The sequence below is a fragment of the Otolemur garnettii genome, unplaced genomic scaffold, assembly GCF_000181295.1.
Source record: "Otolemur garnettii isolate 467f Iridium unplaced genomic scaffold, OtoGar3 scaffold00050, whole genome shotgun sequence".
Taxonomy (NCBI): domain Eukaryota; kingdom Metazoa; phylum Chordata; class Mammalia; order Primates; family Galagidae; genus Otolemur; species Otolemur garnettii.
Genome location: NW_003852445.1, coordinates 1781591 through 1793952, shown reverse-complemented (window position 1 = coordinate 1793952; position 12362 = coordinate 1781591). Strand labels below are relative to the sequence as shown.

Here is a 12362-nt window from a genome sequence, read left to right as displayed (position 1 = left end):
AACCACTTAGTCCTCTTTGATATATTTTCTTTCTTTGCTTCTTTTCTCTCTCCACTCACTCAAGATGGTCATCAGCTGTAAACATTATTGACAGGCTCAGTTTCCCATCTGAAATCTCTGGGATCAGAAGTATTTCAAATTTCACATAGATTTTTTTTTTTTTTTGGATTTTGGAATATTTTCATTGTATATATCAGTTGCTCTTCATTAATCCGAAAATCTGGAATGCTCCATTGAACACTATTTGAACATCATGTCAGTGTTCAGAGTTGGATTTTGGAGTGTTTTAGATTTTGTTTTTTCAGATATGGAATGTTCAACTTGTGTTTACTTAAAACTTCCAAGTTTAAGTTCTCCATCCCAAAATGATCTCCCGAACAACTTGCCTGCTTCTTAACATCTTTCTGTTTGACTTCCCTACTTGGATATCTAATCCCATATACAGGCCAAAGTGTAACTTGCCCCCCATAGAACTCCTAAGGTGCAGCTCTGCCCCTAGTGTCCACCTCCTCTCTCCCCCTGCCAACAAAAGTTCTAACTGAAATTTTCCATCACTTAGGTTAAAAACCATGATGGCATGCTTTCTTTTCTTTTTTTTAACTTTAAAAAATTTTTTTATTTCTATGGTGGCATTCTTGGTTTATTATTTTCTCTCATACACCATCGTGTCTGATCAGTTAGAGAATCCTAATTTTTCCAGATTGACCAGTTTTCACCAGTACTACTTTTCCCACTTCTCAAGTTCTGTCTGTCCTCTTTTGGCTGGATTACTACAGTATGCTCCTACTAACAGCTCTGCCTTTCACTACCCTTGGTGCACCACTGTAACCAATATCCTTTATTGTATCTATTTGAGACAGAGTTTCACTATGTTGCCCTCAGTAGAGTACTGTGGAGTTACAACTCACAGCAACCTCAAACTCTTGGGCTTAAGTGATTCTCTTGCATCAGCCTCCCCAAGTAGCTGGGACTACAGGTGCCCGCCACAATGCCCAGCTATTTTTGTTCTTGTAGTTGTCGTTGTTTCTAGTAGGCCTCAGCCAGTTTCAAACCCATCAGCCCCGACATATGTGGCCTGTGCCCTAAACACTGAGCCCAGTTGCCAAACCCAAATTATCCTTAAACCCAAGTTAGGTCCTATCATTTCTCTGCTCAGAACCTCCAATGACGACTCATTTCACTCTGAGTAAAAGCCACAGTTCTCAGTTAGAGCTGTAAAGCTGTGCGCTGCTCCTGGGCTGCCTCTTCAATCCTCGCTCCTATCCCCGTTGTGCTCTCTGCTCCAATCACTCTGACCTCCTTGCTGTTTGTGATTATGCCAGAGTCTGCTACGGCTTCGGAGATTACAGTGGCATTTTTCTCTCCCTGTAGTGCTCCTTCTCCATTAAATCTTCATAGCTCTTGCTCTTTTTGTGCTTTACTCACAAATCATCTTCGGATCATCCTATTTAAAATTGCACCTTAACCCTTCACTATTCCATATCCTTCTTACCCTGGTTTGCTTTTCTCCATATCACTTTTCACTTTGTATATTGTATTTATATAACATAATTTGTTGTTTATCTTATTTAGGTCTAAGTCTCCATCAAAATAGAAAGCAATAAGGGTAGGGTTTTGATCTGGGTTTTTTGTTTTCCATGGTATGTGAACAGGCACTGGCACAGTGTCAGCACAAGAGAAAATTTTTTAAATTAATGAATATGCAAAGATGTTTTATTTTTCAACTAGTAGTTAAGTCAGATAAATGATTATAAGTTTCAGTAGTAAGCAAGAATATTTGTGTTTGTTATAAAATTGTTTCCCAATTATATGTGCCTTTTTAAATCAGTTGTCGATTTTGATTATTACAAAAAATTTACTTTGTCTTAGTATTTTCAGTTAACTAGGTTGATTTTCTAACCACAGCTTTTAATCTTCCTTTTCTGTGCAGAATGGGTGTTCTGGTGTCAATAGATGTGAAAATGTTGGTCGGCGACTTGCAAATCAACAAAGTTTAAAAAACAGAGTTGACTCTGTAAAAACAGGTCTGCTTTTTAGTCCAGATGTTGATGCAAGGTTACCAAAGAAAGGTACATTTACATGATACTGTTAGAGTTTTACTCAAAAGTCCTGCTTCAGCTGCTTTTTTAAAATGGTAAAATATATTAAATACTTTATTTTCTAGAAATTAAAAATTCATGTTTGAATACTAAAAAATTTGAATTCCTATTAACAGTTGGAAAATTCTTATACATGTAAATGTAAAAATGACTGACATTTTATGTTAAAAATTATTTCTTTTAACACAAATCTTTAATTCATTGGATAGTGCCTTTATTTAGTGCCTTTATTTGCCATGTGTTTCAATAATATTTTAAAACATAGTTGGATACAAAGGATTAAAAGCACTGAACTACTTTATTTTAGGTTCAAAAAAGATCAGTCAGTCTGAGGAAAATTTATTAACTCCTGAGCGACTAGATGGAAGAAATTACCGGATGTCTTGGACAGGACCTAGTAATTCAAGTTTTCAAGAAATAGATGCAAACGAAGCTTCTTTAATAGTTAAAAATCTTGAGGTAGAAAACTCTTCTTTGGAGCCTGCTAATACGGTTGAAAAGTCACCTGCTACTTCATGTGAACTTACTCCGTCCAGTGTCCCCTCTAAACATAACAGGAACATAATGGGAAGCTCCCTTAGTGGGAGTGAAAATAACTTGACCACAGAGACTTTGGTGAAAATTCAGAAAGCATTTTCTGAATCTGGAAGTAATCTTCATGCATTGATAAATCATAGGCAATCATCAACAACTAATATGGAGAAAGTAAAATTAAATGAAACCTCTCACATAGAATATAGCCCAGAGAAAAATCTATCTGAACCCAGTGATTTGACTATAATAGAATCACAGGGAAACTCTGACCACCACACTGGTGATGATGAACATTGTATTTCTGAAGGAGAGTTTTCATCACATCAAACTCAAAAACTTGATAGAGAAGCAGCTATAACTTGTCACTCAGCTCAGGTGAAGGTGGAACACGATAAAGACTTTTGTTCAAGTATACCTAAAGATTATTTCAACAAGCAAGAATTCTCCAGTGACAAACAAATAAAGAAACAGTCATCTCCAAGGGACAAACTAAATACTGAATTAAAGGAGAATGAGAATATGATTGAAGAGAACTCAATGAAATGCACAGCTTCTGCAGAGGAGGAGGCTAGATCCTTTTCCTCGCACCAGAGTACACGTATTATAACAAACTTGTCAAAACCTAGGCCTATGAGAATTGCTAAACAGCAGTCGCTGGTGGAAACATGTGATAAAACTGTTCCTGAAAGTTCACAAATGACAGAACATGGGAAGGTTTCAGATCACATACAGTGGTTTAACAAGCTTTCTTTAAATGAATCAAGTAGAGCAAAAGTTAAGTCACCTCTTAAGTTCCAGCGTACTCCTGTCCGTCAGTCTGTCAGAAGAATTAATTCTTTATTGGAGGGCAGCAGACAACCTGTAATGCAGAAGCTGGGGAGACGTGGTGATGCTGCTTCTCCTCTGGTTAAGTCAGTAAGCTGTGACAGTGCTCTTCCCTTGTGTGTAGAAAATACATCAAGAGACTCCTTTGCTTTATGTACCAAATCATGTCCTAAAGAACAGAAGTCCACATCGTGTGAACAGTCAAATGTTGATCCAATTTCAAAATCAAGCATGGAGTTAACGTCTAAATTTTTCTTAAAGAGCAAGAGACACCCAAATTCATTGAATGCTTCTCTTGGGTCTGCTCAAGTATGTGAACAGGAAGTTATATCTGATGTCCAAATTAAGTTTCCCTTGGATGACCTGACTAATCATGAGATAGTGAAATCTGTTAGAAATGATAATATGAGCTTTTCTTCTGGGGTAGGTAATAGGGTCCTTAGGAAACCATCAGAAAGAGAAAGGGTCTGGTATAAAGGTTCTCCAAAAAATCCTATTGGAAAAGCTCAACTACTACCAACAAGTAAACCTGTAGACTTGTGATGGGTAATACTTGCTGTTAATGTAAATAAAGTGAACAATGATGATATGACTTGCAGGATAATACATGTGTTAATTTGTAGCTCAGGGTGACTGTTAAGCAATAGATTTTCTCTGTAACATTTTCACGGCATAAGCAACTTAGATTTCTATACTTGTACAAATAACTATCTCTGTACTTTGTCTTAATTATGACAGTATTTAAACTTTAATTTTAGACTTTACCTTCTTAAAGAACTTGTCTAGTGTTACAGGACATTAATTTTTGAAGATTGCATGATTTTTATGTGTGATAGAGCAGAACGAGTTGTGCCCATTTCCTGTTCCTCCAACTCAGATGAGATTTCTACAATGAATTTGTAGTGTGTAAAAGGAAGAGATAAGCCCTGCAAATCTTATGTTGTGGATTATGTTAATCTGTGTTGTCTTCACTGAAATCCCTGGAAATTAATTTGCTTCAGTAGCATTCTAATTATTCTTATTTGGGGCAGAGTGATTTGGTTTCTGTCGCCTGTAGATGTGTCACGTGTTCACCTGAATGGAGAACAGTGGCCAAGGCAGAGTAATGACTAAAGTGTGCTCATGTAGTGCGATGTGGAAGTAATTGATGACTTTTAAGCCATAATATGTTTTTAAAGATAATTTGCACAAGTACATCTGTATCTGTTTTGTCCAGTGCAGAAATGGAAGTTATTTAAAGAAGAATGATTAAACTTGAAAAAGATTGAATCAAGGTGTTTTCTTATATGTGGATGCTTGGTTTTAGAATAGTTGATGCATCTCTGTACATTTTACTTAGATAAAAAAAACATGATGATTTTGTCTTGTGTGTAAATGTTATTTATTTAACATAGACATTAAAAATAACCTTCAGGAAATTACTTGCCTGAGGCTCTAATGAAATTCAAAGTGCTATTTAGAACATGCATCAAATTGGCAAGCAAATCTGCCTAAATTTACATTTTAAATTGTTACAAATTACAAATTGCTGAAGAAAGAGTATTATGAACAGTAGAGCACATCTCTAGGGTTTAGAGGAAGTAACAACGCAGGCAGAATCCACCACTACAGACGGTTTTATTTGTCAGTTGTTAGAATGCCATGTTTAGGAGTTGGAGCAGGTTGGAGCAGATTGGAGCAGCCGTGCACACGACTCTGAACCAGCAGACTCATGGTGTATCTATGTATGGGGAATTTCAAGTCATGAAATGTTTTCATTACCAAGCTCTACTTGATGCCAGTACATCTGTTTTATTTCAAAGCTATTTCCTGTTTCTGTACTCCTGTATTACCTGGGAATCAATTTCTTTCTCAGAATAAGTATTTAACTTATATAGAGACTATAAATCTGTAGATACACACAGATACAAACATCAAGTAGGTTTATAAGATAGCCTGGGTATGCATTTCATATGTTTATGGTATTTCTGATTTTATGTAGAGACACCATCCATACATTCTAAAATATATATTGTCTGGTATAAACTTTCTTAACTTCACTTTTGAATTTTTAAAATACTAATATTTTATATCCACAGGGAAGGATACAGTGTTTAATTGGAAGACTAATTCAGGAAGAAGGGCATAGGAGGTTAACTGTAAAAATCACCTAAATGACTTTACTAAGGGATGAATCAATAATGAAAAATGTTTAGTTTTTTAAAACAAACTACCCACACATTACTCCCACTTTTGATTTTAGCTGAAAGCTGCAATACAGAGCATATATGAATAGCTTGGAGGCATGGTAATTAGTCCAGAAAGTTGAGTTTTAGACTTGATTTATCATCTGTTTTTGTTTTTTTTATACAAAATGGAGATAATTTTACAAACTTCATTGGATATTTGATCAAATTATATAAATATACGAATGTTACAAAGTCAAAAGTTGCACATATGCAGTAACTGTAAAGATTCTTTTCACTTTTATAAATCAAAATCTAATATTGATTTGGTTATTTTATGAGCAACAAACAATACAATTTACTACGTAGAACTTAAATTGGACCGCTTGGTCACATTCTATTATCAGTAAGGTTTAGTATAGAGTTTTAATAATTATCAAGTCCAGGATATATATGCTTTGTTTTTAATATGCCAAATTTGATGTGAAGCATAGGCCTTTTGGTGTATTTCAAATTTCCAATCAGCACAAAAGCAGTTAATCATAGTAACTTCCTTTTTTCCAAGCACAGAATGAAGGTAACACTGATAAATGCTGAAGTGTTAATCAGAATAGAGTCTCATTATGCATCAGTAATGTTATGCCAGGTGTGGTGGCTCATGCCTGTAATCTTAATGTTTTGCGAGGCTGAGGTAGGATTGCTTGAGGCCAGGGTAAGTTTAAGACCAGCTGGAGCAGCATAGCAAGACCTTGTTCCTACAGAATATTTTAAAAATTAGCTGAGGTGGGCACCTATAGTTATAACTACTCAAGAGACTGAGGCAGGAGGATTGCTTTAGCCTGGGAGTTGGAGGTTGAAGTGAGCTATGGTGATACCACTGCCCTCCAGCCCAGGCAACAGAATAAAACTTTGTTTCAAAAAATAATAAATAGTAAATTAAACCTCAGCATGGTCTGCGAGTTGTCCTGTTGGCTTAGCATGCACTGAAGCAAAGGGCAGGAAGCAGAAGAGTATTTATGGAAGGAAAACGACTGGGAGGGAGGCTTGCTTTAAAGCAAAAGGCCGTACATCTCAGGAGTGACTTTTGCCAGCTTCTATTCATTGCTTAAAATTGCTGCAGATGATAATGGATTTGCTGTATAAAATTCAGGTAAAGGGATCTAGATCCTAACTTCATTAAGTTAATTATTCTCACACCCCCAGATACTACTCATGCCTGGCCTTCTTTTTTAAACTTGGAAAAACCAGCATCCCTAGTCTCGCTGCTATAAATTTGCAGCACTGTATTGTATTTCAGTACAATATGATTACCATTCACTTTTTGTATTTGGAACAAGTTCCAAATGTTCACGAGTGCACATGGTAGGTACTCCACAAACCCTCTTAACAGAAAATAATACTTGGACACATTTCTGCAATGTTCTGGGAATGTAGTTTCTCTTTGGGCTGAAGTAGAATTTCACTTTATGGTTTCACTTTATGGTGGAAGTTTGGAAATAGCACTCAGACTCAATATTCTTTAAGTTTTCAAGTTTAGCTCTTTAACAGAAGCTTGTATTAAATATCCCCGTAGTTTTCCTGCTCAGTAACAGGGCTCCTGAAAGCAGGATGTACCTTATCAGAACCACCATTAAGACCCCGCTTAGAACTTCATCTTTCGCTTCACTCCTACCATTCATTGCCCCTTTCCTCTTCAAGCTAAAACACTTAAAATAATAATTAAAAAAAAAAACAACTGCGCTATTCTACAGGGTGGCACGCAGTAATTGCTTGGGACTGAGAAAGGAGCTGAATGCCTTTCGTGGAGGTCGGTGGAGAACATTCTCTAGGGGGATTCATAGTCATGAGGTTTGTATGTGAAGTGTGTGGGTTGAAGCGCTGGGTGACTTGATGAGAGGCCCAGGCAGATCTGGGATGCTTCCCGGGGAGTGTGGGCTATGCGACTTCCACCTGCTGGAGGAGGGGCCGGGGCGGAGCTAAGATGGGAGAGAGGTGACGCAGGAGCGATCCAGCTCGCTCAGCTCCCGCCCCGACCCCCACCGAGGCCCAGACTGCCTCGGGCTGCCGCTTGGTGAGTACTGCACAGATGCCGGCCGGCCTCTTGCCGCCCACCCGAGATTTGCAGGTCCTTCTTGGGTATAGGGGGTGGAGGAGAGCATCCTGCTGAAATCCTTGAGCTAGGCTGGCGTCAGACAAAGGATAGGTGGGAGATTAGGAGGTTGGCTATAAATGAGGGGAAAGGAATAGAGAGGGAGGAGATTGGGTAGTTTCAAATCAATGGCGTTGGCTGGGGTGGACGTGAAACAGACACCCTGCATTCCGAGCGGACAAGAGAAGCTTGGAGATGGACGGAGAGATTGGTGTCTGCCTCTGGCCGTTTCCATCAGAATTTCAGACTTTGCTGTTGCAACAAAGAGCTGGTCTCACCTCTTTGGGGAGGAAGGTTATTTATGTCTAGTAGTGGCTGGAAAAAGCCTTTCCTTTGCAGAAAAAGAAATTGGAGGGTATAAATATTTCAGTTTCCAAAAAGCAAATGCACAGTTTTGTCTCCTCCCACCCCCAGTAAAATGACCCAAACGAGGGTTTGCAAGGCTGCTGCCAGAAGCATCCATCTTAGACAGGTGAAGCAGCTGCAGGGAGCTGCATGAATATTGTCCCCTCATGCTGAAGGCATATCCATAGAAGCCGTCATTTAGGACAGGTTGACTCCCCAGACAGGTTTTCTCCCTACCTTTTCTCTGACTGCTACTGCCTCCTCAAATCCTAACCCCAGAACTGTAAGGCAGTATTATGGACAGGAGTAGCAATATCACTCCTACATGTATTCACACGCTTATCCCTATGACAACCCTGTAAGGTAGGTGCTGTTATTTTTCCCTTTTTGCAGAGGAGGAAGCTGAAGCACTCAGCCAGGGAAGGTCGATCAGGTAACTGGTGGCTGAGCAGGCATTCCTCATCTACCCCACCAGATTGCCGGGCCCACACTGAGCTGCCTGTGCTTCCATTCCCCTCGGGATCTTAAACACAGATGTGTTTGCTAAGCTAAGATGTTCCTGCCACCACTTCTAACCTTGCTGTGCTTCTTTATCATTTGTGTTCTCCTAACTCCCTCCTGATAGCGTTTCCTTCCCTGAGACTGTCAAGACTCAAGTTGTCACCATCTAGCTCTTTCTCAAAATTGAAACAGATTCTGGGTTGTTTTAGTAAGCGAGGGGGAGAAGGGTGAAGTGAGGGATAATGCAGAAATTTCAGGGAGCTGTAGGGAAGAGAAACTATGAGTGAGGAGAACTGCCCAGAATGCAAATGGAGGGAATTGGGCCCCTCTTCCTGTTGGTTTCTTTAAGGCCTTGCCACAGGGATGTTCTGCTTAGCATGGACACCTCTAAGGATTTTTCTTTGTGATCCCTCTCTGGCTGACTGGTCCATGAACCACAACCTGGAGTGGTTACACAATTGCATCATCACGATTGCCAAATGTGGCCAATCAGTGTAAGTTTGGTCTTTTCTCTGTAGGTTAAAAATGGTCTCCAGGATGGTTTCCACCATGCTATCTGGCCTACTGTTTGGTCTGGCTTTTGGATGGACCCCAGCATTTGCTTATAACCCACGAACCCCTGACCGGGTGTCAGAAACGGACATCCAGAGGCTGCTCCATGGCGTTATGGAGCAGTTGGGCATTGCCAGGCCCCGGGTGGAATATCCAGCTCACCAGGCCATGAATCTTGTGGGCCCACAGAGCATCGAAGGTATTTACTGTGTTCTGATGGTTTCAAGTTTCTTTTAGCATTTTTATATACTGGTATATAATTATGTATTATAATTAATACATTCCTAAAATACTTCCTCTGTTTTCCCTTTTGTCTTAATCTACACAGTATAACATACACAAGACCACAGTGAGAATGTAAGTTCTGTGAAAGCAGGGACCTCATCTACCTAATTCACAGCTGTAACCTCACACCTAGCACAAAGTCGAGTTTATATAATAGTTGCTCAGCTAATATTTGTTGAAAGAATGAAGGAGCATCTAATTTAAGATTTTCAAAATGTAGAACCTACAGGATCTGACTTGATTTTTAGGAATGACTCCCATACACCCTCAAGGGGCCAAAAGAGGTCCTGATAAAAGAGTTCATGCCAAAAGGTTTTAAAAATATTTAGACATGTAATTTTTTTAAATTACAAATTAAGAATAATTGAATTGTTTTAGGGTGGCAAGACCATTTCCCCTCTGAATTTTTCCAAGTTTCTAAGTTTCCAACAGTGTGGTCATGAGACTTTCTTTAGAAAACAGGCTGGACTTGGTGGCTCGTGCCTATATCCTAGCACTTTGGGAGGCCAAGTGGGAGGATTGTTTGAGGCCAGGAGTTTAAGACTATATAGCAAGACCTTGTCTCTGAAAAAATTAAAAATTTAGCATGGCGGTGTGCACCTGTAGTCCCAGCTACACAAGAGCCTGAGGCAGGAAGGTCACTTGAGCCCGGGAGTTCAGGGCAGCAGTGAACTATGATCACACCAGCCTGGATGATGGAATGAGACTCTGTCTCAAAGGAAAACAAGAAGAAAAGAGAAAGAAAGCTGTACTCTCTTTGTTGGTTGTTTAGTGATTTATTTATAAAGAGAATCTGGCTCCTACCAGCTGGTGATGCAGCATCAGACAGGGGTTTTATTTCTGTACGTTGCTTTCTGCCCTCTCTGATTCTGAATGGTCTTCTTCCCCGAGGTAGGATCCTAACGAGGGCCTGGTTAACTTAGGTTAAACATGAGGAACATTCCCTTACAGTTCCAGTGCTTGCCCATCGAAGTGGGTCCTAAAGAAAACAATTCTCTCAAAACATACATCCAACGAATGCTATGTGTTCCTTGTAGATTGATTTTGCATAATTTTACCTGAATCTGTGACTTCCCTACAAGGACTATCATCCCCCAGATTTCTATGAATGCCAGGAATATTGTCAAAGTCTGACTCTTGTTTCTGTCTTGTTAGGCATAGTTTCAAGCCCCAGAGAGTAAAACTAGCTCTGTGAGGTTGTCGGCTATTTAGGGTGACATTTGCTTTCAATAGTGGATTAACACAAATGACTTGAACAGCAAGCATACCAACCGAGCACAGCACCTGCTACCCATTGCCCACGCACACCTACCCATTTCAGACCAGCTCCTTTGAGATAGTAAATGTCTGCCCTCCTAACGCAGGGAGGGCTTGGTTATTCACCCCAGCTGTTGTCATGGAGAAGGCTCTCTGAGTTTCCATTAATACCTGAGGCCTGATCAGCTGTGCTGGAGAGAAACTGCTCCTCCCCGGCATCAAAAGCCTGTGTTAACTCAGAGCCTCCTTTTATTCCCTCAGCATCCAAGCGCTGTATTTAGCACCCTCTACAAACCAGGCGCTCAGCAGGGGGCTGGGGCAATTCTGCCCTGAAAGGTTCACAGTCTGAGGTGAGGAAAGGGGAATAGCAAAATAAAAGGTGCGTTCCAGGGAGTATTTGGATACCTGCATGGAAGCGGAATAGGAGTAATTCAGTCTGCGTGAGAGTGGGCGGAGGTGGCTGCAGGGAAAGGCTTGGAAACATTTGACCTGGGTTTTGCAGTTTGAATAGGGAACTGTAAATTCAGAATGGAAACCGCTGTCTCCATGATTAACTTTGGGGTAATGGTAACAGATCAATCTGAACTCCCTGTCAGTGTCTGTAGAAGGGGCGAATTCTGACTTGTGTTTTGTTTTTCTATTACTATGTGATAGACTACCATGAATTTAGTGATTTAACACTCACTTATTATTTCTGTCCACTGGTCAGGAGCTCAGCACGGGTTAGCTATATACCCTCTGCTCAGAGTCACATTAGGCTGAAGTCAGGTGATGGCAAGAGATGCCATCTGTGCTGCAGCTTGGGGTCCTATTCCAACCTCTTTAAGGTTGTTGGCAGAGCTCATGGGACTGAGGTCCTCTTTTTCTCGCTTGCTGTAGGCAGCCTGGGTCCCCTCTCAGCATTTAAAGGCCATCCTCGGGCTGTAAGCCATATGTCCTTCCACAGCTGGGCAGCTTACTTTGTCACAGCCAGAGGGAGAATGTCCCTCAAGTCTGCTAAATATAATACAGTATTGTCACTCATCACCTTTGTCATATAACAAGGAAGCCATGTCATCTTCTATTCATGGGTCCCCTCCCTCTTCCTCAAAGGCAGAAGGTTAATCAGGGCTCAACAGGGGGAAATCTTGGGAGTCATCCTAGAATTTTGCCTATTACAGCTTGGATGAAAACTAACAGAGAAAAAATAGTCCAAAGACATCGGGGAAAAAGAAACAAAATAAGATGCCTGGATTTTTCCCAGTCCTGGACCTTGATATGTAATTTATTGAGTGATCCAATATTTACTCATGTAAGCAAGTTTTCAGAGGATGATCAGAAGTTCAGTTTTGAACATATTAATTTTTTTTTTGGTAGGGACCAAGTCTCACTTTATTGCCCTCGGTAGAGTGCCGTGGCATCACACAGCTCACAGCAACCTCCAACTGCTGTTGACGTCAGCCTTTCTCTGTGTAAATGAATACTGCCATCACTTAGCCATATATGCAAGTTACAGACCTGGAGTAATCGTTGATGATGTTTTTCATCACACGTTAAAGTTATAAGCGATTGGCTTGGCGCCTGTGGCTCAAGCGGCTAAGGCGCCAGCCACATACACCTAAGGTGGCGGGTTCGAATCCCCAGCCTGGGCCCGCCAAACAACAATGATGG

At 40.3% G+C, this 12362-nt stretch overlaps 2 protein-coding genes across 3 annotated transcripts in view; both read left to right on the top strand.

Annotated features, from left to right (window-relative positions):
• Positions 1 to 12362, top strand: part of ARHGAP11A (Rho GTPase activating protein 11A) — a 29746-nt gene that overhangs the window by 16192 nt on the left and 1192 nt on the right. The gene's annotated exons all lie outside the window — the stretch shown is intronic.
• The window catches only part of SCG5 (secretogranin V), a 50580-nt gene continuing 45761 nt past the window's right edge, over positions 7544 to 12362 (top strand). For both annotated transcript variants that reach the window (XM_012806361.2, XM_003791686.3), the window contains exons 1-2: positions 7544 to 7694; positions 9137 to 9369. In XM_012806361.2, the coding sequence (XP_012661815.2) occupies positions 7561 to 7694; positions 9137 to 9369 (367 nt within the window). In that variant the 5' untranslated portion in view covers positions 7544 to 7560. The remainder of the gene's footprint in view (positions 7695 to 9136; positions 9370 to 12362) is intronic.